The 26,382-nt window shown below is 43.2% G+C and overlaps 1 protein-coding gene across 1 annotated transcript in view; it reads left to right on the top strand.

The window, feature by feature from the left end:
• The first annotated feature begins 2,778 nt into the window (after positions 1-2,778).
• Positions 2,779-26,382, top strand: part of LOC126481883 (putative serine protease K12H4.7) — a 55,932-nt gene continuing 32,328 nt past the window's right edge. Inside the window, exons 1-3 of the mRNA XM_050105843.1 lie at positions 2,779-2,997; positions 12,340-12,521; positions 20,221-20,456. Coding sequence (XP_049961800.1) covers positions 2,779-2,997; positions 12,340-12,521; positions 20,221-20,456 — 637 coding nt within the window. The remainder of the gene's footprint in view (positions 2,998-12,339; positions 12,522-20,220; positions 20,457-26,382) is intronic.

The raw sequence follows: 26,382 nt of genomic DNA, 5'->3' as shown, positions 1-26,382 counted from the left end.
CGCAAGCTCTGGTAGTGTGATCTACAAATTGGGCAGCTCGTTACTTGCTTACTTTGGCACAAAACATATGTTGCTTAACTTTGTTATAATGTGTGGCATCGTGATGTATCATTAACTCTGATTTCGTCAGCTGCCCAGATCAGCAGAGCTTGTGTTCCTCCATACAGTCTTCAACACTTTTTGACACCTCGCTTCAATGTTAGAGAAATTTTGTAATTTGATTTGAACTGTAAACACCTTTCCTCTCTATTCATTTTACTGTGATTTATGACAATCATTAGAACAAATAAATAACTGTTAACCTTTCCTGACTTAGATTTCAACATCCCTTACTGTTCTGCGACTTTTCCATGATTAGGCAACCCACAAAAATAACAAATACAAAATGTTGTACATCCAGTTTGTTGTTCGCACTGTGACGGTGTTTTCGATGTGGACAGTGACGAAACTCAACGATCAGTTATATTAACAATTCATGGAAAATAATTAGGATTGTACTCAGTCGTCTTGTATGATCAAAGATTTGTTTTATAACTAACAATACACTTACACTCACTGATTCAGTGTAAAAGTAGGAAGTGAAAAAGAAGCAGAAATATACATTAGACTTTGCTCACTTTATGAGGAGAGAACTTCAAATGCCGTGTAGTAGACCTGTGATACACAAACTTTTTACATCTTATTGACCTTAATAAGGAGAATTCATCTGCGACGTTTTAAGTCAAAATTTTAAACCACTGCACATGGCGCTTTAGAAGTGGTCAGATGCTGTGTTAGATTATTTCAGAATACAAATGAAACATATTTTAAACCGTCAAAAGTTGTTGAAAGAGTTATAACTGAAATAGGAAGCTACTGCAGTTATAGTTCATTACACAGCTTTTCCAGTCTACACTACTAACCACACTGTAGTGACAAATGGTCCCTATCCGAAGGGCTGAACAAAACACATGAACATACCTTTCTATAACAAACAGAACTAGAGGTATGAGTCCCACAAAAATCCCGTTTTTATCCACTGCGTTTTGGAAAATATTAGGTAGTGCATGCTGTCGCATGCGAACCGACAGAAAAAGTCGGAGATTTCTGTCCTGGTGACTTCTGCCATACAACTGAAAACCATTTATTCCAACTACTAAATTACCTCGGACTAAGTCTCAATTAAAAATTAACCTGTAATTTGAGCCTGTTAATCATAGCAAAGAAAAGCTCACAGCAGGCTATTATTACTAAGGGACCGAACGTGGGGACTAATCCCCACGAGCATCAAACTACACCATTCTCTTCTGACCCGTCCTCGTCTATGTAAATGGAGCACAGACGTCTGGTCCTTAAGTCTTATCTCTATCTCTAAGTCCTTAAACCTCACGCATTCCACCTCAGTCTTTCACCTTTTATATTCCATTGCCTTCTCCAGCCCATAACCTCCAACAATCCTTAATATTCCCACTCCTCCTCAAATACCTAGAATGCCTTCGCCTACCTCATGTTTCCCACACACTCGATTCTCAACACCCTATTGTATTTCCCATGCCGAAGAACACTAAATAACTGCGGCAACACTATCACTTCATATCACCTTCTATTCACTTCCAAACACTTCCTAGCCCTCCCCAACGACAATTTTGCTCGTGCTGCCACACCATGTAATCTTCTCATTGATATGCACTTCATAACAGTCATAAGACACATGTCCCACCTCAAAGAAGCCTCTCACCTATTCTTTCCCTGTCTAGTTCCAGTTATTACAGTCCCCCCACCCCCACCCCCTCCGCTCCACCAGACACCTCTAATGAACCCTAGATACTCAAATATCTTCCATCACTTTTTTACCATATATAATCCAAGAGTTTGACAGAGCACTGAAAGACGTAAGTCGAAACAAGGCCCCGGGAGTAGACATTAGAACTACTGACAGCCTTGGGAGAGCCAGTCCTCACAAAACTTTACCATCTGGTGAGCAAGATGTATGAGACAGGCGAAATTCCCCCAGACTTCAAGAAGAATATAATAATTCCAATCCCAAAGAAAGCAGGCGTTGACAGATGTGAAAATTACCGAACTGTCAGTTTAATAAGTCACAGCTGCAAAATACTAACGCGAATTCTGTTACAGACGAATGGAAAAACTGGTAGAAGCCGACCTCGGGGAAGATCAGTTTGGATTTCGTAGAAATGTTGAAACACGTGAGGCAATAATGACCCTACGACTTATCTTAGAAGAAAGATTAAGGAAAGGCAAACTTACGTTTCTAGCATTTGTAGACTTAGAGAAAGCTTTTGACAATGTTGACTGGAATACTCTCTTTCAAATTCTGAAGATGGCGGGGGTAAAATACAGGGAGCGAAAGGCTATTTATAATTTGTACAGAAACCAGATGGCAGTTATAAGAGTCGAGTGACATGAAAGGGAAGCAGTGGTTGGGAAGAGAGTGAGACAGGGTTCTAACCTCTCCCCGATGCTATTCAGTCTGTACATCGAGCAAGCAGCGTGGATGGTAGAAATCGTAGAGGGAAACCAAAAGATGAATACACTAAGCAGATTCAAAAGGATGTGGGCTGCAGTAGGTACGGGGAGATGAAGAAGCTTGCACAGGATAGGGTTGCATGGAGAGCTGCATCAAACCAGTCTCAGGACTGAAGACCACAACAACAACAACAAATCCAATATCTTCCGTACAACATCCTCCAGCCCAAAGACCTTACCGAACCCTCCCACCTAGCATTTCCAGGAGCCACAGTCATTAGCTATACTGAGATACTTGTTTGCCTGCAGATGATGGGCAGAGTGCTGCTACTTGTGGTCGCCCTGGCGACACTGCTGGCGTTGTGCATCGCCGCCCCCACGGACAGCCGCCCACGACGCCGCCCCACGTTTGATTGGATGCGCAGGAAGCTCCGTCCCCCACAAGTCACATCCAGAGCTGGCATCGAACAGCTGTGGTTCGAGCAAGTCTTGGACCACTTCGATTCTACCAACACTGCAACCTGGAATCAGGTACGTAAATCGGATAAGAAGGACACCACGGAAACGCAGCGCAATCTATTCCTGTTTGGCGTCTTAACGGCATTCGAAAGTTCTTGAGAAGACGATTACAGTGCTACAAAACCTGTTAATTTCCCGAAAGGAACCGAGAAATATGCGGAAACTGGAAGCTAAGGCGGCTCGAACTTCCTATTGCGTTGTAAACACCACCTAGTGGGTTTCTCACGCCGGACTCCGTCGTTATATGCCAGTAACATAAAACCGTATTTCCTCTTGGGCCTGCTTTATACCACTATGTGCTAACTTCTGCTGCATCAAAATTGGGCTTAGGAAAACTGTTTCAAATATGTGTGTGTAAATAAACTGCTCTCGTGGAAACTAGTAAAGAGTAATAAGGCGTGATACAACGAAGGAGCCTAGAATGAAAAACCCACTGCAAGTGTTAAACCCACAGTAGCCGAAACCAACTGCCTTGCACTTTTCAAATTTTGCACATTTATCAGATATTTGTGAGAAAATTTGAACGCAAACATTAACGAGCGTTGTACCGATTTTCACATGAATCTGCAAATGCCGTCAAAAAATATACTACCAGCAATGATCCTGTCGGAGCACAAAACAGACGAATATGTTTCTCTTTAAAGGACTGTGACACAAAAGTGGGGAAGCAGCTGTTTCAGTCCTCATTCCCCCCTTCAAATGGTTCAAATGCACAATGGGGCTTAACATCTGAGGTAATCAGTCCTCTGAAACTTAGAACTACTTCAACCTAACTAGCCTAAGGATATATATTATATATATATATATATATATCCCTCTCACTGTACTGACAGTGAGAGGGAGATGAAAGTACGAAGACTTAACAACAAGGAAATACTGGAGACGGGGTAAAAGATTTTAGAATGTTCTGTGTTAAAAAGGCTGCGAATATGTTTGCATGTCAAAATTTTTGAAGAGGAAGACGGAATGAGGATTTAAACCGTTGTTTGACCGCTGCACAAGGATGTGCTAAAACGAGTTCTGTAGATCAGTAAGGCTTTGAGTTTATTTATATACTTCGACACATTTCTATACTTTGACACAAATAAACAACAAGAAAGTAAGCATAAAAGGTTACAGAAAATCGTTTGCTATACATTTTTTGTGGATACTTTCCTCATCGATCGCAGTTCGTGTCTTAAAAGAGCAAAAATATTATTAGAAATATCTTATTAAATTTGCAGTCTTTCCAGTTTTAGATAATTTTTGGCAGTCATTTTAAGTTTTTTCAAACATGGTAAGACACGCAAGTCTCTTTTTAGCCCATTTTTCGTCTCTGTTGTACTACTTTGGTCATATTTGTATAGAAGTGAAGTGTCCGCTATATAGATACACCACATCGTAAACTCTTGTTGCTGAAAATATTCTTATTAAACACATAGTTTGGTGACCCTAAACCCTTGCTATGATCCTAGGACCCTTTCCATGTGTTCACTACCGTCTGAGACCGGACATTACGTATATATTTTACGTGCCCAAGTACGGTAACTTTGAAGCTCTGGATCTCGGTAACGGATAATGGTATCGAAAAAAGTTTTAGTGCACTGTTACTTTTGGTACCCAAAAATCATGGTTTTTAGGATGTGTCTTGATAACGGATACAGATTTTCGAAAACTGGAAAAAAGGTGTTTGTAGATGAATGTCTAAGGAACGTACAGTTAAAATCTGAGCCATATGCTATGGTGAGGTGTTTAGATAATAGAATCCCACCATGCGAAAAAGGGCTAAAAATAGTTTTTTAGATTTTCTGCATAAGTGTAGTAACTTTGAACTTGTAGAGTTCAGTAACAGTCAATTATATTGAAAAAAGTTTCGAAGTTCCCAGAGAATACAATCTTAAGAACACATGGTTAAAATTTCAACTATCTGCCAAAACTCGTGGCTTTTTGGGGTTTTCTCAGGAACCGTCCACGAACAAATAGTGCTTTTATAACCCTCCTAAAGTCAACCCTAGACCACATTTAATGCAAAAAATGTTTTGCACACTGAACTCACATTCGCGAAGACGGCGATCAAACTCTCATCCTGCCATTCTGATTTAGACTTTCCGTGATTTCCCTAACCGCTTAAGGCAAATGCCGGGATGGTTCCTTTAGAAGGGCACTGCCGCTTTCCTTCTCCATGCTTTCCGCATCCGAGCTCGTGCTCCGTCTCCAACGATCCCGTTGTCGACGGGACATTAAACACTATTCTCTTCCTCCTCCTCCTAACGCAAAAGAACCAATCGATTTGCTTAATTTGCCTGGGCTGCAGGATGTGTGGAACATTTGAATAGGTCCAGAAAATATTATTACTTATCTCCTTCTTGCAAACCTTTATATAAAAGAAATACATCTCCTTGTGTTCTTTCCTCTTCCTCCACTACAATCAGGAATATCTTCCTCATCACTTTTATCCCTTCAATTTTCTTATTTCTTCCATCTCCTTGCTGCTTCATATATTCTTTAACTTCTCCATAAATCTGGGAAATCATTTACATGCAAGACCCCACTGATCCCACATTGATTTTATAGCTAATCGCAAGTATATTCTCTTCACTCACCTGGATCTCAGTACCACATATTCCATCACCATAATTAATATTGCTATTATTGCAAACCATTAAGCTTCCTGCTACACAATGGCGACTTGTAACCTTGGTAGGTCCGAAAGTTTGACCGATCCTAGCACAGGTACTGACTGTTGTAGGGGCTTGTTTCCCATTTGGGACTCTTCCACTCTTTAATGACTTCTATTATTACCCCTAAAATTCTCCCAAACTCTTCCTCCTATGCATCTCACATTCATTTGGTTCAATCAGTTTGTCTGATATCTTAGAATTTCTGCCGTTATAAAATAAACGCTATTCAGAAAATTTTTAATATTGCTATTGTGTCCTACCAATCCACATATTTTATTAGTAGGCAACATCCGCATTAGTGTGTCTACAGTGTCTCTTTCAATCCATGGGCTATCCAAATGTTTCAGTTTTCTGATCCATCTTTCACAATATTCTTTCCCACTCCCTAGTTCCTTCTATCATACGATGGAGAATTAAAAAGCTTTTATAACAACAGTACGTGTTTCTTTCGACCAGTACTCTCTCAGAAATTCTGACACAAAGTCCGCAAAGATTCATACTTATCTGGTGCATCTGCACGCGAATCAAAATTTTCTTCCTTCAAGCAAGCATTTGCCCTCTTCAGTTTATCGATCTTTGCCCAGTCTGCAGTAAATAGATTTCTCGAACTGTTTGTAAAACACAGAGGATGCACATTCCCATTAGGAGCAGAAAGTATATTGTTAAAACTAATATGATCTCTTATCCCCACTACCACCTATGATGCTGTAAAATTTTTATTTACTATTGTCGTTCCTAAACAATTTCCTACCCTGTTCTCGGTCCCAGAAGTGGTCACTTTAATTCCTTCCACTTCTGCCTTAGTCTTTTGCTATATTCCTGGAAAATTCGTTCAGAATTGTCTTTCGTTTCAGTCTTCCCTTGTTTACACTCAAGAGCTTGGACTTTAGTGTCTTTATCCAAATGTTGTACCATTTGCTTTCCATTTTCAATTTCCTTTTTTTCATTAATTTTGGATTCTGTTTCCTCAAACTTCTCTTTAACTTCATCTCTGAATTTCTCAGAAACTTTATTTACCTCTAACTTAACCTCATAAATATTCTGTTTCAAACCAGCTTCCAAATCCTCTTTAAATTTCTACAGGTTTTGCTCTGGATTTTTTTATCTAGCTTTTCTACCTCTTCTTCCATTTCCTTTTATTATTTACAGACCTTTTTGTAAGAGCTTCTGCTTCTTTGCTAATAGTTTCTCTCTGTTTGCTAACACTTTCTGTCTGTTCACTGACTTATTCCTACTCTGCCCCCTCATTTTCTTCCGGTCTTCTATTTTCATCAACAGCAGTTCAAGCGTGATTTCTACTCCTCCCTTCTCATCAACTTCTCCTTTGATGTCCTGTTCTATTTTAATAACTGATACTTCACCTATGCTGTCTGCACCCCCCTTCTCATCAACTTCTCCTTTGATGTCCTGTTCTATTTTAATAACTGATACTTCACCTATGCTGTCTGTAAGAGGCGTTGTTTCTTCTTTCCATTTCCCTACTTCTGATTGCGAGCTATCCGTTCATCTTCCCTGATCGTCAAGAACAATAAAACAATCCAAAATGAAATACATATTCTACGAAATTTCTAAATTATTGTCTGAAGACTGACAGATTTTTTCCAGACAGAATTAAAAAAAAAATGTTCCGTTAAAACAAGGCCCCATTAAAAGCCATAAAGTATCATTTTACTCAGTCCTGTCACAGAACTGAGCAATATGTGAAGAAAACGTTTCGAAGATACCTCCTTTGCGAAATTTTGACCATGAATTTATCTGAACGTTTAATTTGTAAAGGTAAAGAAATAAATATTAATTATTTTTAAACCCGAAATCAGCAGCCAAAGTTATTGAAATAAATTGTATATGAATTTGGATAGCAAACTCAAAAATATATGTATTACGCCGTAAATAATCGTGCAACGGGCTGTGTAATATTGCTCAGTTGTAATTACGAAAACCAAATAAACTCAGACTTGGTCCTAGGCATGCTGTAATACGACGATCTACAAAATGTAAGCATCGTACTCGTAGTTAGACAGCTGTCAGATTTAAAGTCCCCACCGATTGGTGCCTTGCACCAATGAAAAGCGAGTAGCCTGGCATCTGTTGGTAGGAGCGTGGAAGCTAACGGCAGATGCCACGTATTACGCGATTTTCCACATTCCATAATCAAATATGTAAATTTGCCTAGTGGAAATAGCGCAGACATATATAAAAGCATACCCCTCCAAAAGACACGTAAAACACTTGCAATAACAAGCACCATAAAATAAAAGGGAAAGATGTAGGTTATAAAATGCAATTACGACTGCTGATAGTGTTATCAACAGTGTCAACACTAACTCCGACCACTCTTCATTGAAAATAAAATTAATTTTTGAAAGTGCAATGGTGGCCAGAAGTTCATTACGAAGAAAAGAAAATTACAGTTTAAACTGTCTGAAGTGGTTTTACAGACAGAGAGCTCTGCGTTGCAGCGTATCTTTGCTTAGGCAGGGAGGCGTGATGTCGGCAGCAGCTCGTCGGTTGGTAATGCAACTTAAGTAACTGCCAGTCGCGAATTCGAACGTGATTCACCTGCCAGTAACTCTGCCCTTTCGCCTGCTGGTAACTCTACCTTCTGCCATATTCCTTTGGTCACAGACTGGTTGGATGTAAATGTTCCCATGTAAGTCGAAGTTCATATATGCAACACTACAAGATTTCTTGCACACGTGATGCTCTTATTAACGTATAGTACACAGTTTTGAAGCAGTTTTGCGAAGCGACAGTCGGGCTATTTCTTTTCATAATGATCATGACTTTCACGAATTCAAAATTTGGCGAACCAGTTCCTCGTATGTTAAATACACACACAAATAAAGTTATGCATCACCTCGGTTCCAAGAGTTCCGGAACCTACACAGAAAATTGGAATAGAGATCAACATAAACACCATTTCCGCCCTTTTTATTGCTCATGAAAATCACACATTGTATGTTTTACCACCATACAGCGAGACATTCAGAGGTGGTGGTCCAGATTGCTGTACACACTGGTACCTCTAATACCCAGTAGCACGTCATCCTCTAATACCCAGTAGCACGTCATCTTGCATTAATGCAAGCCTGCCGATATGGTTGCACTATCGGTCGGAGGATGACATTCACGTATCGTACAGCCGTTACATCGCCTTCCATGACCACCAGCGGCGTACGTCGGCCCCACATAATGTCACCCCAAAACAGTTGGGAAGCTTCACCTTGCTGCGCTCGCTGGACAATGTGTCTAAGGCGGGTTGCCCCCAAACAAGTCTCCGACGATTGTCTCGTTAAAGGCATATGCGACACTCTTCGGTGAAGCGAACACATTGTCAATCCTGAGCGGTACATTCGGCATGTTGTTGGGCCCATCTGCATCACACTGCATGGTGTCGTGGTTGCAAAGATAGACCTCGTCATGGACGTCGGAAGTGAAGCTGCGCATCATGCAGCCTATTTCGCACAGTTTGAGTCGTGACACGACGTCTTGTGGCTGTACGAAATGTGTTATTCAACATGGTGGCGTTGCTGTTAGGGATCCTCCGAGCCATAATCCGTAGGTAGCGGTCATCCACTGCAGTAGTAGCTCTTGGGCGGCCTGAGCGAGGCATGTCATCGACAGTCCCCCCCCCCCCCCCTCTGTATCTCCACCATGTCCGAACAACATCGCTTTGGTTCTCTCCGAGACGCGTGGACACTCTCCTTGTTGAGAGCCGTTCCTGGCAGAAAGTAACAATGCGGAGGCTATCGAATCGCGGTATTGGCCGTCTAGGCGTGGTTGAACTACAGACAACACAAGCCGTGTACCTCCATCGTGGTGGAGTGATTGTAACTGATCGGCTGTCGGACCCCCTCCGTCTAATAGGCGCTGCTCATGCATTGTTGTTTAAATCTTTGGGCGGGTTTAGTGACATCTCTAAACAGTCAAAATGGTTCAAATGGCTCTGAGCACTATGGGACTTAACTACTGAGGTCATCAGTCCCCTAGAACTTAGAACTACTTAAACCTAACTAACCATGCCCGAGGCAGGATGCCAACCTGCGACCGTAGCGGTCACGCCGTTCCAAACTGACGCGCTTAGAAACGCACGGCCACACCGGCCGGCTCTAAACAGTCAAAGGGACTGTGTCTGTGATACGATACCCACAGTCAACGTCTGTTTTCAGGAGTTCTGGGAACCGGGAGATGCAAAACTTTTTTTGATGTGTGTAGTTTAAATGTTTCCGCAGCAACAGTTAATGTTTTAATTCGTATGGAATTTCATTAAATTTCAAATAAAATAAGAATTTTAAAATAGATTACTCTATACAACTCGGTTATAATAATGACAATCAGTCGTGAGTGCATTGTCACTGCTATTCTGACGGCCGAGGTGGCCGAGCGGTTCTAGGCACTACAGCCTGGAGCCGCGCGACCGCTACGGTCGCAGGTTTGAATCCTGCTTCGGGCATGGATGTGTGTGATGTCCTTAGGTTAGTTAGGTTTTAGTAGTTCTAAGTTCTAGGGGACTGATGACCTCAGAAGTTAAGTCCCATAGTGCTCAAAGCCATTTGAACCATTGGACTGCTATTCTGAAGATTCTGTGAAGTTTGTACTATTCAAACAGCCTTGTATTTTCTGTCGTAACTATCACGCCGATGTCTAGTTCAGACCTTGTAAGAAATGTGAGCACAGCGTATATTTTCGCGTGTTTTTATCTGACACCGTAGTATCCTGTTAGACACAGCGCACCTGCCCATATTCGTAATTGCACGCCCATAGAATCTCTCCGTTCAAGTGCAGCTGCGGATATCTCTCTCGCATCACAGTTCGAAAATAGTTCTGCGTATCACATTTTTTACATGGTTAATTTAACAAAAGCATTACAAAGAATGTGAAAATGAGTTGAAATTTCGTATACTCAATTAGCAAGATTAAGTAAAACATAGTGGCATAGTGACCACAGAGCAGAACAAAAAATATTCGAAATCATCAAAGATATACATACACAGTGAAACCAGGCGAATTAACAGAAAGAGGAAAAAAATTATCACTCGCAGTTGCAATGTCTTCACATACCGTTATCAGCGATAGACTGATCATTCAGAACATTGTGACGAACGAGATACTATCGATATAAACCTGTCCGGGAGATAGCAGCGTCACCTGGCCAGGAACGATTGTTAATCAGACACACGCACGGGGCATGCAGTACCTGTGAGCGTGCCATCCGTGTGTAGAATGGGGAATGCGGGCGATCAATCTGAGTCTGACTGAAAAGCAGGTTGTGGTGGAAATGAGGCAAGGCAAGAGCATTACGGAAACTGCACGACTTGTCAGTTGTTCGAGAAGTGCCATTGTGATTGTCCTCAACACGTTGCGAAACCAAGACGAAATACGTTCAGACATCGGCAGTGGAGAAACTAACACCAGACATTAATTCCGGGCAGAGTACAAGTGGGTCTGAACACACAGTGCACCGAACACATAACGTTGAGCCTCCGCAGCCGATGACCCATGCATGTGCCAATGTTAACATCACGATATCGGCAACTATGACGGAATGCGCGCGTGATCGTAGTAATTGGAAGTTGGCGCAGTGGTAGAGAGTTGCAAGGTCTGATGAATCTCGATACCTTATTTATCATGTCGATGGAAGTGCGCGAAATCGTCGCCTTCCAGGGGAACAGCTCCTTGATACCTATACCACGGTACGGACACTAGCTGGCAGCGGCTCCGTTATGCCCTGGTGAACATTCACGTGGGCGTCCACGGTCCAGGCACCATGACGGCCAAGGAGTAGCGTACTGCGGTTGCAGACCACGTACACCCCTACATGACGATCATTTTCCCCGATGTCGGCATTCTTCAACAAGATAATGCGCCACGTCAGGAGGCCGAGAGTGTGATGGAATGGTTGGAGGAACACAGTGGCGAGTTCCAGCTCCTTGATACCTATACCACGGTACGGACACTAGCTGGCAGCGGCTCCGTTATGCCCTGGTGAACATTCACGTGGGCGTCCACGGTCCAGGCACCATGACGGCCAAGGAGTAGCGTACTGCGGTTGCAGACCACGTACACCCCTACATGACGATCATTTTCCCCGATGTCGGCATTCTTCAACAAGATAATGCGCCACGTCAGGAGGCTGAGAGTGTGATGGAATGGTTGGAGGAACACAGTGGCGAGTTCCAATTGATGTGCTGGGGTCCCAGCTTGCCAGATCTGAACCCGATCGAACATATCTGGGATATGACTGAACGTGGGGTCAGAGCTCACTTCCCTCTCCCCAGAATTTAGGGGAATTACGTATCTTGAATGAGCAGATGTGGCGTGAACTCCCGCCAGCGACCTAGTAAGCCCTCAGTGCTTCCACTCTACGATGAGTCGCCGCTGTTATCCGTGCCAAACATGGACATACCGACTATCAGGTAGATGGTCTTAATGTTTTGGCTGATCACTGTGTATTACGTGGCATTGACAACTAGATACTGTTTTGGCTCTTTGATGTTAACAATGAGTAACGAAGTTAGTTTTTTTGCCACGTATTGTAACTGTGCACACTTATGTTCCTCTCATTACAATACTGTCTCCTTCAGCTGCCTTCCAATCAAATCTTGTTGTTATTCAACTATGTCACAAGGTATGAAGTATAATTTCGTATTAGAAAGCCTTTCTGCTGTGTGATCACTTGTGGGGCTTTCTGCAGCTCTACTACAGCAACGGCGAGTACTACAGCCCTGGAGGCCCCGTCTTCCTCTTCATCAGCGGGGAGTCTGAAGCCAGCGACACGTGGCTGGCTGGAGGCCACATGTACGAGCTGGCCGTGCAACATGGCGCCTTCATGTTCGAACTGGAGCACCGCTACTATGGTTCCAGTAGGCCCACGTCGTGAGTACACTACACTCCTATTGTGCAGCATTCATAGCTTAGAACTACACGTAGTCTACTCGGCAGAACAAGTAGTGGTGGACAAACTAATATGAATAAGTGTAACGAGACAAAGTCTGTATCAGTGGACTGATGACCCTCCTTTTGCTTTCCCGAGTCCTCTGCATGGCAGTCAGTCACGGTGTCGCCTCAGCTCTGAAGCCAGACTGTGTGAATGTTAGAAGCGAAAATTTTTTCGGGCTTACTAAAGCTGATGATGGTTCAATAAAAGAAAAGATTATTAACGACTTTGTAAGCTCTTCAGTGGAGGTCACGCCACGCGTCAATATTTGATGTCAAGGTTTCAGGCGGGATATCCAGAACTGTGCCAAAATTGAGGCCCAAGGCTGGCAGCAAAGCGAAATTTACGCCAACTGTTATGGATACAGGACAGTCAGCAGTTTCAGCCCCATTACCCAGACAGGCTCCTAACGAAGTATTCAGATGGCACAAGATTTTAAATTGGAGGAGAGGAAGTAGTAGACAAATCTCTTGAGGTGAGATCTCCAGCCTCAAAAATGGATGGCAATGTGGAAAGAGTGAATTGTCCTATGATAATTAGGTAGTCAATTGACGCTGATCAGCAGAGAATTAAATTTGACCTTGTTTATACCTCGTGAAATCTTAGCATAGGATATAGAGATCCATCAAGTATAATAACTTCATGACTGATTATAAAATAACTGGAAGGATGTAAACACTGATTTTTTCGATTGCCTTCAGAGGAAGCCAAATTTTTTTTTTTTTATCTTTTCCCACTTTTTCCTTAGCGCATATTCTGTTAAGTACAGAAATCGGCAAATTTTATTTCATCATTTAACTCCGTGGCCGGATGCCCCTCCTTGCGTCACGGTTATGAAGGTAACCTAAAGGTATGTCCACACGATACCTATTTCGACGTGCGCAATCACAGACGCACGGGAATAAAAGGGCACACACAAAAATTTGTGGAAAGAACGCATCTACACATGGGCGATCTCTTGTTCACACGTTGCCGTACTGCATAAACAGTCTGTTATGAATCCACTTCTTTGCTTGTGATGAGTTTAGTGTGAAGAAAAGGTGACAGAAAAAAGTGCAAAAGCTACTGTAGGTAAACAAGGTTCTAAATAACAGAGCTACGAGAAATACCAAAGGATGGCCACGTTTTGTTTGCAAATTTCAGAAGGAGGTCACAGCGACATTTCAGATTTTCTGCTTGGAAAATTGCACCGATGAGGCTCGCAATAAAATTTCGTCAGCTAGTAACCAGGGACTTATGTACCAGTTTGAACTACTTATACCGCTTTTGAAAACAAAACATTTCAGCAATTATTACTGAAACTGATAAATACTTAAGCGGGGTTCCTAGTCAAGAATGTTAATTAACTTTTAATGCGTCTTTGGATTTAATCATGAAAGATGATGTGTAGTTTAACAACTTCGGAATCGATAAATTTGGGAATTTCATAGACGCCATCATCCACTAGAACGGACATTATGTTTTTCAATTTCGTATTTTTTGCATTATCAATGTACTTCATTTTTGTTTCTAGTAGTTTGTTGAGGAGCTACATATACCCAATCATTTCTTTTCTTCAGATGTCAGGCTCCACTGTTGCTATGTTTCTAAGGCGCCAAAGCTTGAATATTCGGCCACAGCTTTTATACATACCTTTCATAAATTTCTGGCTTGTTCTTTTTTTTCTGTTACTTCTAAACTTACTGTAACTTTACAGTAATATGATCGGAGACTTGAAGCTTGACGCTCAGGGCATAAAATGTCAAATTTTTATTCAAATATTCTTTATAAGCGGTATTCAATATGAATTTTCTTTGTTTGTAATCATGTATAAACTTAAGTGGGCTTCCTTTGGAATCACCAGACATTATTGCAAATAAATCGCTTCCCGTCGTGACCGCAACGCATTATATAATCAAACACTCATGGGTCCCAGATTCCTATCAATTACTACAAAGCGTAAGGATTCCTACTGAATCAGGCGGCAATTTACTTTACTCGCGGTCTCCATTTCCAGGAACTTATGCATGCACAAACGCGCAAGCATAGTTGTTCTATTGCAAATTTATGCAAGCGCGCCAAGCTGATCACCAAAAAGGCATCGTGCAGAATCACCTTAGGGGAGACAAGGCGTGTGCATTAGCTGTCAGCGAATCGTGTCCAATTGCTTGTGTATCGTGTTCTCTGAGGCGCACTTGTGGAAAAAGTCCAGCATTTGCCTAAACGAATGCGAGAAACCGCCTAAAACCCGCAGTCAGGCAGCCCTGTGTACCTCCCACGGCCCTTAATAAACTGCGCGGATGCGACCCGTGTCCGGCTCACTTCCCTATCTCGCAAGATAGCTCACTGCGCGTTTCTCTGAACGAGCAGTTTTTTTTTTTCAGTCGTATTACACAGACGCTCAGGCGTGTATTTTCGATTGCGTGCCCGAGATCAAAGGCAAAGTCGAGATTGGCACAAAGCAAGTCTCCCCATCCTCAGTAAGCAATAATGAGCAAATCCAAAATCAAATGAATGTTTGTTTGGTTTCCGACAGAGTATAGTCCAGAAAGTATTTGTACCTTCAGGATAAACTGTGTACAAATTTTTATCGAAAGATCTTGAAAGCCTCAAGCTGAAGTACGCAGGTGTAATGTCAGATATTGCACGCACCTGAGTACTACAGCATGACGATGTACCCTGTCACTCGGCAGTCTTCAACAACCAATTTTTGGCAAGAAAAGGCGTTTCAGTGGTTCCTCAGCTATTCGAGTAATCTGATTTCCCGTGACTTCTTTTTAATTCCCTGGCCCAAAATATACTTGAATCGGCTTCACTTTGTGCTCAGGATAAATGCAGAGGGACATAACTGACGAACCGGAAGGAAAAAAGTCTCCTTTTTTCGTACACAGCTTTTAATATATGTTTTATTGCAGAAAAGTAAATCGAAGTTAAGACACCCTAAATTTACGGTATAGGACATCACTGTGTTGAAGGCCAGCTGCAGCGGGGTACGATGCAGCCACACGTGTCAAAATACAGATTCCGCCAGAAAAATGTATACACTCTTTGTTATGCTCTGTCCAGACATCGCTATTGTCGTTCGATTTGAGTTACGAGTCTGTTGTAGTGAGCCGGCCTGAGTGGCCGTGCGGTTCTAGGCGCTACAGTCTGGAGCCGAGCGACCGCTACGGTCGCATATTCGTATCCTGCCTCGGGCATGGATGTGTGTGATGTCCTTAGGTTATTTACTTTTAATTAGTTATAAGTTCTAGGCGACTGATGACCTCTCAGAAGTTAAGTCACATAGTGCTCAGAGCCATTCTGTTGTAGGGTGGTCTTTGGCTCGATAGATGTTAGTATCTCACACTTTCATCTCGGTATTGAGAAAACAAAATGGCTGGAGCACGCTTGACATGCGAGCAACGAAAATGTATTTTGAAGTGGTTTTTCAAATTTGATTATGCCGTTGAAGTGTAGCATCAGTGGAGTCGGGAGTTTGAAACAGAACCACCAAACCGTCTAGCAATTAAAATGGTTGAAATGGCTCTGAGCACTATGGCACTATGGGACTAACTAACCTAAGGACATCACACACATCCATGCCCGAGGCAGGATTCGAACCTGCGGCCGGCCGGGGTGGCCGAGCGGTTCTAGGCGCTACAGTCTGGAACCGCGCGACCGCTTCGGTCGCAGGTTCGAATCCTGCCTCGGGTATGGCTGCGTGTGATGTCCTTAGAACTTAAGTCCCATAGTGCTCAGAGCCATTTGAACTATTTTTTTCGAACCTGCGACCGTAGCGGTCGCGCGGTTCCAGACTGAAGCGCCTAGGACCGCTCGGCACACTGGCCGGCTAGCAATTAAACGCATCATTGACAAGTTTCAGTTGCATGGAACGATTTGTGATATTCACAAAGGAAGATCAGGGAGACAACGTACAGCTACAAGTCGTGCTTCGACGGCTCTCGTTTTGGAAACGTTTGTTACTTCTTCACAGAAGTCTGCTACGCAATGTGCACGTGAATGGGGGTTAGCAGTACAAGTGTACGAAGAATTCTGAAAGCTGCAAAGTGGAAAGTTTACATTCCTGGATTACTGCACGCGATTAATGATGACGATCCTGATCGCCGAAAGCAATTTTGCGAATGGTAGCAGCAATAGGGAAACTGACGACGAACAGTTTGTGACAAATATAGTGTGGAGTGACGAGGCACAATTTAAACTTAATGGAACCGTGAATCGGCATAACAGCACCGGAAAATCCGCATGTTTATGTGGATAAAGCGGTCAATCTACCAGGCTTTCATGTGTGGTGTGGACTATCACCTAGGGCTTAGTAGGACCCTTTTTCTTTGATGCTACTGTCACTGAAGAAGTGTACCTGGAAATGTTACGCTCATCAATTTTGCCAGGTATACATGCGCTTTATGGAGCTGATGAAGAGGTGTACTACCAACAGTACGGGGCGCCACCTCACTACCACCTTGTCAATTCGAGCTTTCCTGGATCACAATTTTCCGGGGGATTGGATTGGACTAAGAGGACCCACTGAGTTCCCTCCATGGTCGTCAGATCTAACACCTATGGACTTGTGGGGAACTGTGAAAGATAACGTCTATCGACGTAAGCCACACACACTGGAGGAACTTCGCCAGGGGATTACAGCGACATGTGCAGCGTTCTCCACTGTAACACTGACTGACGTAGTTGCGGCGTCCGCTCGTCGTTCCGTTATGTGTGTAGCTGCCAATGGTGAACATTTTGAACATTTGATGTAACCATGTGCTAAACTGAAGATTGTACGTGTCTGCTGCGCGGGGTAGCCGCGTGGTCAGATGCGTCTTGTCACGGTCCGTTCGGCTCCCCACGTCAGAGGTTCGAGTCATCCCTCGGGTATGGGTGTGTGTGTGTGTGTGTGTGTTGTCTATAGCGTAAGTTAGATTAAGTAGTGTGTAGGCCTAGGGACCGATGACCTCAGCAATTTGCTCCCATAATACCTTACCACAAACTTCCAAATTTACAACATGTCTGATCAATTATTAAATGTAAAATAAACACGTAAGTAATACTTTCGTTCTTAAAGTACGCTTACATTTTTCTGGAGGACTCCGTAGAGAGTTACTTGTAAGTGCTTGTGGGATTCCAGAAGATGGCTGCAACGCATACAGAAAAATAACACATATCAGTGGACAGAACATCTCTACAAGTTTTAATTCATTCACTGATAAGCCAAAACATTATGATCACTGCACACCGCGACGCTGAATGCCGCCTGGTGAAGCTGCGGGCACGTGACGTGATAACAAACATTTGTAAGTGGAGCAAACACGGACGGGGCACCACCCTATCAAAGATACGGACAGCAAATTGGAAAATCCATTGAAATAAGCGACTCTGACAAACGGCAGATTTATTATTACTCAGAGCCTGTGAACAAGTATCTCGAAAATGGCGAAGTTGGTCGAATGTTCACGTGCTACTGGCGTGAGCATCTGCGGAAAGAGGTGGGAGGACAGTGAAACTACCACTAGGCGCTAAATGGTTGGACGTTCACTATTCTTCACAGAACTTGGGGTTCGGAGGCTTCTCTACTCTGTAAAGTGGGATATAGGGTGACCTGTGGCATGTCTGCCAAGAGAGCACAATGCTGGTGCACGCAGCAGTGCTTCGGAGCACACCGTTCACTGTACATTGGTGAACATGGACCTCTGCAGCAGATCACCCCTACGTGTTCAAATGTTGATGCAAGGACCATCGTTAATCACGACTGCAGTTGGCGCGAGACCTTCGGGATTCGACCATCGATCAGTGGAGGAAACGTGTCGGCTCTTCGAGTGATCACAGTTTTGCTGACGGCGTCAGGCCGTCTCCACAAACGCCGTCATCGAGGTGAACGGCGGCTCGAAACGTGCAGCGCGCCACGGTCGCAGGCTCGTGGGAGGAGTAATATGCTATGGGAGACATTCTCCCGCGCTTGCATGGGACCTATGGCTGTAATCGAAGACACGTTGACAGCTGCGAACCATCTGCATTTCTTAATGCTCTATGTCTTCTCTGACGGGGATTTCATCTTTCAACAGTATAATTGTCCATGTCTCGGAGCCAGGGTCATTACAGTGAACTTACGTTGATGTCTTGGTGAGCAAATTCGCCTGAAGTAAATCCTGTAGTATCCATCTGGGCCACCATCGGACGCCATCACCGCCAACGTAAATCAACGGCCCGTTATTTACGCCAATTACATTACCTGCGCGTAGACATCTAACGCTACATACATCAACAAACCTACCAATAAACTGTCGGATCGATGAAATACAGAATCAGTGATGTACTTCGTTCCAGAGATGGGGAAACAAATTGATAAACAAGTGGTCTAATATTTTGGCTCATCAGTGTGGATAACATCGGAAGTTCACCGAGGCTTTTTGCGGATGATGCTGTAGTATATCGAGAGGTTGTAACAATGGAAAATTGTACTGAAATGCAAGAGAATCTGCAACGAATTGACCCATGATGCAGGGAATGGCAATTGAATCTCAATGTAGACAAGTGTAATGTGCTACGAATACATAAAAAGAAAGGTCCTTTATCATTTAGCTACAATATAGCAGGTCAGCAAGTGGAAGCATTTAATTCTATAAATTATCTGGGAATAGGCATTAGGAGTGATTTAAAATGGAATAACCATATAAAATTAATCGTCGGTAAAGCAGATGCCAGACTGAGATTCATTGGAAGAATCCTAAGGAAATGCAGGCCGAAAACAATGGAAGTAGGTTACAGCACACGTGTTCACCTACTGCTTCAATACTGAACAACGGTGTGGGATCTGTACCAGATAGGGTTGATTGAAGAGATAGAGAACATCCAACAGAGAGCAGCGCGCTTCGTTACAGGATCATTTAGTAATCGCGAAAGCGTTACGGAGATGGTAGATAAACTCCAGGGGAAGACTCTGCAAAAGAGAAGCTTAGTAGCTCGGTACGGGCTTTTCTTGAAGTTTCAAGAAAATACCTTCACCGAGGAGTCAAGCAGTATATTGCTCCCTCCTACGTATATCTCGCGAAGAGACCATGAGAATAAAATCAGAGAGATTAGAGCCCATACCGACAATCTTTCTTTCCACGAATAATATGAGACTGGAATAGAAGGGAGAACTGATAGAGATTTTCAAGGTACCCTCCGCCACACACCGTCAGGTGGCTTGCGGAGTATGGATGTAGATGTAGATGTATTACAGGTGTTCAATACGAGGGCGATCTGTGACGTCGGGAAAGTCAACAATCGTGTGCAGGTCATTCTGGCGCGGTGACAGCAGCCCGCTATGCAAATCTTTTCATTCAGTTGCCTTTCTGCAGCCGCATACTAAATGATGCGGCAGTTGGAGTGAACATCATGTCTTCATGTTCTGGCACGCCTGTCCCTACTGGAGCAACTACGCCACAGTGCCTATTATGGATCGAAACTTGAGGAAATGTTCTGTTCATTGATACGCATCATTTTTCTGTGTGTCTTCTGAAACCCCAGAGGTATTTATGAAAACCCTATATTTCACGGAAACACTAGATACATTTATTGCCAAACCATTAGCTATGTGTCCTTATCAGATACGAGCAGAATAATTAAATTTTGTCACTGACAAGACAAAGTCGCTCCATTGGCTTATACTTACTTCCGCAGCGACACGAGCGCGGCGAACCTGCGCTACCTGAACTCGACGCAGGCACTGGAAGACCTGGCCACCTTCATCCGGCAGCAGCGCCAGGAGAACCCTCAGCTGGGCGCCGCCAAGTGGGTGGTGTTCGGCGGCTCGTACGCCGGCAACCTGGCCGCCTGGGCGCGCCTCCGCTACCCGGACATCATCGACGGAGCCGTCGCCTCCAGCGGACCCGTCCTCGCACAGGCCAACTTCCCAGGTAGACTTCTGGGCGCTAGCAACAGCTGCCTGCGTCGTTATGATTCTTCATTTTGTATTTCAAATTTCAGGAGTGCTTTCGGGATTCAGAAAAGAATAGTCAAGTGATATTTCTTCCAATTTTTTGGTATTTTCATCAAGTAGAAAGACAAGTGTAAAACTACACATATATTGTATTGATCTTAACTGAGAAACTGAGTAGCCAATGAAGCCACCACAGGCTCGGCAAAGTGATTGAGGAACTGATACGCAAGCGGCCCCACATTGGGCACCAAAATGCAGTAAATTTAACAGAGGAATGATAAATGTATGGAAACATTTATGTTTATTATTGCGCCGTGAATTTACGATCTTTAAGCCAGTCACAGAAGGCAATCACAAGAAAACTCAAACATAGGCTTGTAGTTCACAAAGATTTGTTACACCTACCCCCAAAAACAGTTTTACAAAATCTTTTACAAAACCGGCATTCCAATAGTCACCAATAACAAATATAATTAGAAACCTTATACAGTTTTTACAAGAGTATATGGAATGAAACAAACTAAAAGCCTTATACAGTCTTTACAAGACTATATGGAATGAAATAAGATAAGTAAAGATCCTTACTTTTAACTAAATAACAAATATTCCAAGATAAATATAGATGACAAGGATAATTGCCAACAAATTTAACAGGAATTTACCGGGACTAAATCCCCATTGGTGAAACAAGCAACAGGACAGAATATTAAATAACAAATTTTGAGTAAAAGAGCAAATTCCCCAACGGGAACCTTAGACCAATAGACAGATCATAAAACAATGGGATTCCACCAATTATATAGTGACTTATTCCACTTAACTCACTCGTGAAATCCCTTTGAAGTATGATAGCTATATTTAGGCAGAAAGACAGCTATCTTAACAGGCAGTTTAAGCTCCACGCAACAGCAGGCACACCCCAACGGATGACCCACCCTGATACAAGAGTGACCAAACTACTAGGAACAGGGGACGCACCTTGGCGCAGCCTGAACACATTAACGACAGGAATCTCCAAATAATTACAAAAGAGAATACTCAACTTCTGTCAACTACTGGGGCGAGCAGCGACTCTGACAGGATACAGCCAAGTAGCGCCGAGCGTCAGCAAGACGTAGCTGGCCGAACTAATGCAGTCCGAACATGTTTCAATCAACGCGCCGTCCCCTATACTGGTCAGTCCGGAACTGATTGTGCCCGCCGCTCGTAGCACACTGGAACATAAAAAAAAAAAAAAAAAAAAAAAAAAAAAAAAAAAAAAAACAAGACAGACAACCAAACCAAATGACACAACACAAACTATCTTATTTCAGAGTTACGGCCCCTTTTAAATTTAATACCCTTATCACATGCAAGACCTCAAACAAATAGCATGAAAAATTATTCACTTCTAACAGCTCATAATATTTTACTCTTACAGGCAGACCCCAATAACAAGCATACGGTCTGGAGAAGTTAATGGCCTGCGCAACCAAGAGCGTAAAAACCAACAATACAAGACACCAAAGTCACGGCCCCTTCAAATTAAGACCACAGAATAAATCATAAGATACTCAAGTAAAATTACCAGCACACTGTCTTCACACTAAACATGGCCTGCGCACTATCCTAGAATGACTCATGCAGCCTTCACACTACTAAAGCTTAGTACTCCCGTCACTGAGCAGTGTTTTACACTCTTGACACCTCTACTCAACATATACTGGCACCAAGGCTGAATTCCGTATTCCCGCCACGGCGGGGATAAACATACAAATTACTGTTTCCGGCACACACAAAGCACACACAATGCACAACTTCAAAGAAATAGCAGAAACCCACCGTTAGTAGCAGCAAACGACGAGAATCCACACATAGGTATCCAACATCAGGTAGTACTGTACAATATACACACATGCTGGTGCATGGGAGGCCATCACCACCAGCCCTCCGTCAACACACTCCTCAAACCACAACATAGCTCCGCGAGCAACCAACGCTCCTCCGTAACGGTCACTTCCAGACTCGCCAACACAACATATGACCAAGCAACGGGCAAGCACGACCACTAGGGGCCCGGAGCGGGAAACCAAGAGAAAATAGCTGGAAGTGCCGCGCTTAAATAGCGGCCAGAAAAGGAAAACCAAAGAGTGAACGTGCATGCCAGAACGAACGGGATTAGTGTCCCTATTAGATAATAGAATCAATGACGCCAGCGACTCCCCCACAGCTCCATTATTATTATTATTAACACATCAACAATACAAATATAGTATCAGGAACGATTTTATTTGGCATAGACACTGAAGGTTGAGTGTGAAAGAAATAGCATAGATTAATCTCGTAGTCAGTGACAAATAAACCCTGATACTTTGAAGATATACAGAATGCGTATTTCTAATACCCAAGAAAACAAACTTAGTTCTAATGTGACCAGGCTTAGAAAACACTGATACAACATACACTTTCCTAAAATTCGGCACAAAGAAACATGTGGAGCCTACCTATCTCATCACACTCTGAACAAGTGTTACCTTTCCGCCTCTTGTCTCCAGCTGTGCAGTAGGCTGTATCCACGCTGTGTACATACACTGGTCAACCAGAACATTAGGACCACCGACATACTATCGATATAAACCAGCCCAGGCATTAGCATCGTCTCCTGGTGAGGAATGACTGCTAGTCGGACACACGCACGGAGCATTTAGTATCAGTGAGATTGCCGTCCGGGTGTACAATGGGGAAGGCGCACGATCTATCTGAGTTTGAACGAGGGCAGATTGTGATGGCCTGGAGGCTCGCATTTTGGAAACGACACGACTTGTCGGGTGTTCTAGGAGTGCTGTGGGGAGTGTCTTCAGCTCGAAGTGAAACTAGGGTGAAACCAAGTCCAGAAGTCGTGGGGTTGTGCGGCTACCCCTTATTACAGATGTCGGACGTCGTAGACTGGGCAAACTGGTAAAGCAGGACAGGCGGAGAAATGTGCCGCACTAACATCAGACTTTAATGCTGGGCGGAGTACAAGTCTATCTGAACACACAGTGGACCAAACACTCCTAATGATGGAGATCCGAAGCCGGAAACCCCTGCATGTGTCAATGTTAACACCACGATATCGGCAATTACGACTGAAATGGGCACGTGACCATCGTCTCTGGAGGTCGCAGAGCGACAGAGCTCTTCATGGCTTTTGAATCCCAATAACTTTCTCATGCCAATGGAAGTACGCGAATCAGTTGTCTTCCAGGGGAACAGCTCCTTGACACCTGTACTAGGAGACGGAGACAAGCTGGCGGCGGCTTCGTTGTGGTCTGCAAAACATTCACGTGGTGATCCATGGGTCAAGTGGAGCCCGTGCAAGGTACCATGACGGCCAAGGAGTACTGTACACTGGATGCAGACCACGCACACTACGTCATGACGATTATGTTTCACGAAGTCATCGGCATTATTCAGCAAGATGCAAGATAATGAGCCATGTCACAAGACCAGGAGTGTGATGGATTGGTTCGAGGAACACAGTGGCGAGTTTCAAATCATCTGCTGTCCTCCATCTCACCAGATCTGAACCCTATCGATCACAACTGGGATGTGATTGAATGTGGCGTCAGAGCTCATCGCCCATTGCCCGAAATGTAAGGGAATTACGTGACTCGCGGCGGCGCGGTTCTTTCCGTCCCTTTACGACGAACCTGCACCTGTCTGTGAACATTGTCTCAGTAGATCATCAGCAGGAAAGCCGAGTGAAACCTACTGTACTTCGACGTGATCCAGGCTGCAATTTAAGTCACTAATCTACGTTTCGGGAGAAACACGAAATGAAAATTTGGAAATTTTGTCCTCAATTAATATATTCTAAAACTTAGGTAAACAAGTATCACTGCCAAGCCCGTGCTAGTCTTAACACAATCACTCACAATCCCTTTCACTCACGTTAGCAAGTTTATGGTGTTGCATTTCCCGAAAACGTAATAGCTACAAAAATACTAATTGTTTTAGATCGATAATGCTCGCCAAATATTAAGTCTGTCGGTACCAAATGCAGTCACAGTTTTTAGCCACCGATCTGCTCAATACGCCACGCGGAATATATGCCTTCTCTTGTCACAAAATTCACTTAAAAATTCCTAAATTTCTACACACACATCGGAATAATTATGCCGTCACTTTCCAACACTTTTGATGTATGAAACACTGCTAGATCCGGCAACGTATATGTCCATCGGAACTACTACTGCACGCGTCCGATCTCTTTCATGGCTAGGCTTCGACTCCTCTCTAGAATACTCTGTCTTCTCTACCAGCAGAGAAAGGCGCGCGAAGAACAATGCTTTACCATTGGTCAGTTTACTCAACAGCCAATACCAAAACAACATTCTCCCGCGTCAGTCCGCGCTTTTCATCAATAACCAATCGCAAAATAGTAAATCTAACGACTGCACTTTTTACCGACGTAATTATCTGATATGCTGAAGTTTTGCTTATGCATAAAGTTATTTACTGTTGTTATTTATACCTTAATTAACTTTCCCTTTACCATAAACTTACTTTACAAATCTATTCTACAAAAATCCCCTTTCTTCATATCCATATTTTTTGAAATGTTCCCACACTAAATCCTACTACATAACTCGTTAAACAATTATCTTCATATTAACATTAAACCACACTGACGCATCATTCATACTGATAAAACATATTTATAACATTTTACATTAAAAAAGGAAATAATAACACTTTATGAAAATACTAGAACAGTTTATGAAAAACATTCTATTACTTTAGGGCACTCTAGCGGTCACAATCGAAACTAAAATCACAGTCCCCCTATCCAATACTGTCCTCTATCGGCTGATACATAAACTACGTGCGCGTCCAGTCTAGCATCACCATCTGTCACTATCCAGCTCTGAGACACATCTCCCACTTAACCGCCTCCAAGGCAGGATCGGTATACGGCGCTACGCCTCATTGTGTGTATATTTGTGGTGCGAACTCCCTCCAGCTACCAACCAAGGCTTCATTGCTTCCATGCCACGACACGCCGCCCCTGCTACCCGTGTCGAAGCTGGACATACCGGCTATTAGACAGGTGGTCATTACGTTCTGGTTTACCAGTATATGTATTCAGAAAGGATGAAATAGCTAATTTAAGAGTGGTCATTTAAAATCCTAATGCCCGTCGTGTGTAAAATAGTACTAGAAAAGTTAGGTGATACGACACGAAGTCTCACAGCAGCAGTCAGTAGTCAAGCACACGATGAACAACCTTTTATCAGCACCAGGGAATCTAACTACTTATTATTTTTTATAATTTTCGGTGCCGACTCTGCAGTCCAGAGGCTTTTTATCAAAGTGGCTGTGACTAGCGTAGTAAACTTATGTACGACAACAAGAAATCGATCAGCCAGTGTAGCACTTTCAAGTAGATTAAATACAAAGAGTGATATGGTTCTGGGCGAAATCAGTTCAAAGGAAGCGAGTTTAGCAAGAGAGATATTAACTTTAAATGCAAGAGAAAACGTTCACAGCCCGATAGACTTACGCCAACCCACAATTCTAAAATTTAAAAAAAATGGTTCAAATGGCTCTGAGCACTATGGGACTTAACTACTGTGGTCATCAGTCCCCTAGAACTTAGAACTACTTAAACCTAACTAACCTAAGGACATCACACACATCCATGCCCGAGGCAGGATTCGAACCTGCGACCGTAGCAGTCGCGCGGTTCCGGACTGCGCGCCTAGAACCGCTAGACCACCGCGGCCGGCTCTAAAATTCAAATTTCCAAAGCAATACACTGTTTTGATTTCTTGAAAAATTAATCTTACAATTCAGGATTGGTTAACATCTTTGAATTCATAATGGCACTGAGTGAAGTAGAGAAATAGGTGACACGATAACCAGCTTCCAAACAGTTCGTA

The sequence above is a fragment of the Schistocerca serialis genome, chromosome 5 (genome assembly GCF_023864345.2).
Source record: "Schistocerca serialis cubense isolate TAMUIC-IGC-003099 chromosome 5, iqSchSeri2.2, whole genome shotgun sequence".
Taxonomy (NCBI): Eukaryota; Metazoa; Arthropoda; class Insecta; order Orthoptera; family Acrididae; genus Schistocerca; species Schistocerca serialis.
Note: the sequence above shows the minus strand (reverse complement) of the source record. Positions and strands in the feature narration are given on the sequence as shown.